Source organism: Anopheles cruzii, unplaced genomic scaffold, assembly GCF_943734635.1.
Source record: "Anopheles cruzii unplaced genomic scaffold, idAnoCruzAS_RS32_06 scaffold02311_ctg1, whole genome shotgun sequence".
NCBI classification, from domain to species: Eukaryota; Metazoa; Arthropoda; class Insecta; order Diptera; family Culicidae; genus Anopheles; species Anopheles cruzii.
Window position 1 is genome coordinate 1 of NW_026455896.1, and position 3377 is coordinate 3377.

Sequence of the window (3377 nt, forward strand, 5' to 3'; positions counted from 1 at the left end):
CGTGCCTATGCCCTCGCCGGGCATCCCTAATTCTATGCCCTTGCCGGGCCGGGTATTGTTTCGGGGTAGCTTGGGATCGGCTATTACTACCACGTCACCGATGGCAGCCGCTAACGGCGTCGCTAGATTGTCCGGGTTCATTTTAAGCTTAGTGGACAGTAAAATCGCAGCCACGCGCACGAAGTCGAGAACGAAGCGCGAAGTGGTCGCCGTAAACATGCTCGACGCCGTCAGCAGCATAGCATAGTCGAAGACAAACTCGCCGCTCATGATCGAACCGATGGTGGACGCAAAGATAGACACAATGAACGCCGCCACGATCGCTTGGGGCCGCATAACGGCGGGCACGCTAGGGGAGCAGCTTCTCGCCAGCCCGGAGAGGTGGCGAGACATCGCTCGGGGGTGCCGGGAAATAATGGAGGTGCTGCGCGCTGGATGGGACGCGCACCGAGGGAGGCCAACACGGGCAACGCAACCCCGCCCGTGAAAACGGGCTGAGGAGGAGGAGCACAAGCGCCCAGGCGCCAGGCGTTATAGCTCGACCGTCGAGCTAAGCAGCCCCCCCAAGGATAGAACCTCGCGAGGCCGAATCCAGGGGGGGTGAAGTTGTGCTGTGTTTAGTGTATAAGTGTTATGTAATGTTAAAAATAAATACACTAAACACTCAATGTTTAAAAAAAAAAAAAAAAAAAAAAAAAAAAAAACGATCGCTTGCACCTGTACCAGCGCTATGTTGCCAAGGACCATTCCGCCGCTCGGGTGGTTGGGATCACCACCACCTCCGACCGCATCTCTTCCTGCCGCGTCACCATCGCCATCGCCACTGGCATTGTCCAGCTGCGCCCGCTTCGCCACGGCCATCGCGTCATCACCCCCGCCGACATCCAGACCAGCCAGGCTGCCGGTCCCGGTACTGCTGATACCGCCCCGGTGGTCCGTCTCCGACGATGCGATCGACGTCGTGATGATCGAGGTTGGTGAACCGCTCGCCGATAATGGATGATTCGGAGACTCGTCCGCTCCATCACCGTTGTTGCCTTCGTCACTCCGAGACTGAGCTGCTACTACGTTCTGCCTCTGGTTGGTGCCTCCACAGACGGTCCATCCTAGGCGGGACTTGACCGCTACCGGCGTGTTTGCTGCGCCCTCTCGACATTTCATTACCAGCCCTACTTGAAGGTGCCCAATTCCGATGAGGAGTCTTGGGCGGGCATTTGAGTACGTGTCCAGTGGCAGGCCCCGCAGGTGGGGGTAATGGGCTTGTAGGGCTTTGCCGTCGAGCGATTGCTCCGGCAGGTCCAGTTTCCGCACCGTCTTCACTCCGGCCAGAGTATACTGGTGCCCCTGTAGCTTGCCCGAAACCGTCAGTGTCACGCTGCGCGATGCCTTCTCCACGCGAGTGACCCCACCCGTCCATTGTAGGTGTAGGGGCTGGCTGGGCCCCTCGAGGCCGAGTTCATCAGCGAGCCCGTCCTCCACCAGCGTGAAGGACGACCCTTCGTCCACGAAGGCCACTGCCGTAACCGGTCCGCTCTTACCGTATAGTGTGACGGGATGGTACCGAAACCGGGGGCTGGCATTGCAATCCTCACAGGTTTGAACGCAGTGCGTTGCGTGCTCTCCTGCGGCTGACGACGGCTCGCTAGCGGTGGCCACCGTAGGCGTTCCTTCGCGGTGCAGTAGGGCGTGGTGTTGTTCCGTACACCCCTGGCTGCCACATGACCGAGCTGTGCATGGGCCCTTATGCCGACGCAGGCAAACGAAGCACAGGCGACTCGCCCTGGCGACCTTCCACCGGTCCTCTATGCTCGTGTTGATGAAGCGGCCGCATCGATCTACCGCACGGCATACCCCTCCGCAACCGGCACACGTATTTGCCGGCGGAGTGGGCGTGCGGTTTGGTGAGGCCGTTCTGGGAGCGGGGAGCGGTCCCTGGCGTGTGGCCTGACTCTCCGATCTCATCTCCGGCGGTGAGTCCTTGCTTTGTGTCCAGGAGAGGGGGCTGAGGGTTTCTGCTGTCGCGTACAGCCATCGGCTGAATGTGGTAAGGTTCGACGCCTCTCCAGGCGACTGCATCACCCACATTTGCTGCACCGAGATGGGCAACTTCCCCAGCAACTGGTGTAATAGGGTGCTGTTGTGGCAGTACTCCTGTGCCCCGCAAATTCCGATATTTTCTACGCAGTTCTGCACCGCTACCGCGAAGTCGATGAGCGCCTCCCATTGTCCTTCCCGGACCGGCGGCAGTCGGTTCATCTTTTCGGTGAGCAGGTGCACTATCCGCAGGGGGTGACCGAAGCGCATCTTCAGCGTGGCGATCACTCTTTCCACGTTGTCGGGGTGAAGTAGGAGGCACCTCACCGTCTCGAGCGCCTTCCCGCGCAAGCTCCTCTCCAACCGCATGAGGTTTTCGTCTGCGGTGAAGCCACACCTCAGTGTGCTTCGGTTGAAGGAGGCGAGGAAGGTAGGCCACTGTTCCACGTTGCCGTCGAAAACGGGTAACTCCTTCGAGGCGGCACCTTGTCGCGCGGCCACCTGTGACCGCGACAGTTGGAGTTCGCCCGCTGAGTCTCCCCAGTTGTCGTAAAATTCCGGGTCGGTAGCCATCCGGATCGCGGTTGAGCTGGCTGGCGGCCGACGGGCTGGCTCAGCCGGGCTCTCTCGGGGGCTCTCTCGGGGACTCGGGCAGTGACGCACTGGGTGCCGTGGTACGCTGGCCCGGTCGCTCGTGTTCGTTCGCGACGAGACGGGTACGGATGATTTACCCTCTAACAGTGTGTGTTGTCGCTCACGGAGCTCGTCCAGCCGTCTCTGGAACTCTCTCTGCTGCAGCTGGATTTCTCTTTCTAGGAGCTCCAGCTCCAGCAGCTTCCTTTCGTTGGCCTCGCGTTGCTGAGTGCTTGTCGAGCCTCCCACGCTCAGCGCGATCTTCGGCGTGGGTGCTCTCGCGCTCAGCGCTGGCCGCTGTTTTGGGGTCAGCGCCCCGAGCTGTCCCTGCGGCGGCGTCTTAACCTTGCCCGCTTTCCTGCGGGTTCTTCGTGGTCCTTTTGGCGCCTTCGCCGGGGGTGCTTGCGCCTCTGCCGAGTGCGGTGTCGTCGCGCTCGCCTTCGCACTCGTTCCACTCGCCTTTGCACTTGTTCCGGCCTTCGCCGCACTGCCCGGGAGATCGTCACTTCCCGCCATCGCTTCCAATTTTAAACTTCGCGCGCGAACTCACTAAGCGTACGCACTATCGTTTGCCCTTACCGGGACTTGGTTCGTTTTCCCTTGCCGGGTTTTGATTTGTTTTACCTTTGAGTGTTACTAAACACTCTCGGATATAATTTTGAGTGTTGGTAATAGTCAAACACCGCGACCGTTCCGTATCTTGAAGTCCT

General features: G+C 60.1%; 1 protein-coding gene across 1 annotated transcript; it reads right to left on the minus strand.

Moving 5' to 3' along the window:
* Nucleotides 1-1028: 1028 nt before the first annotated feature.
* On the minus strand, nt 1029-1509 carry LOC128276741 (uncharacterized; the record flags this gene model as incomplete). Its single annotated transcript, XM_053015201.1, has 1 exon — nt 1029-1509. A coding segment is annotated over one exon (481 nt), but the record flags the coding sequence as incomplete, so codon positions are not given.
* Nucleotides 1510-3377: the final 1868 nt, after the last annotated feature.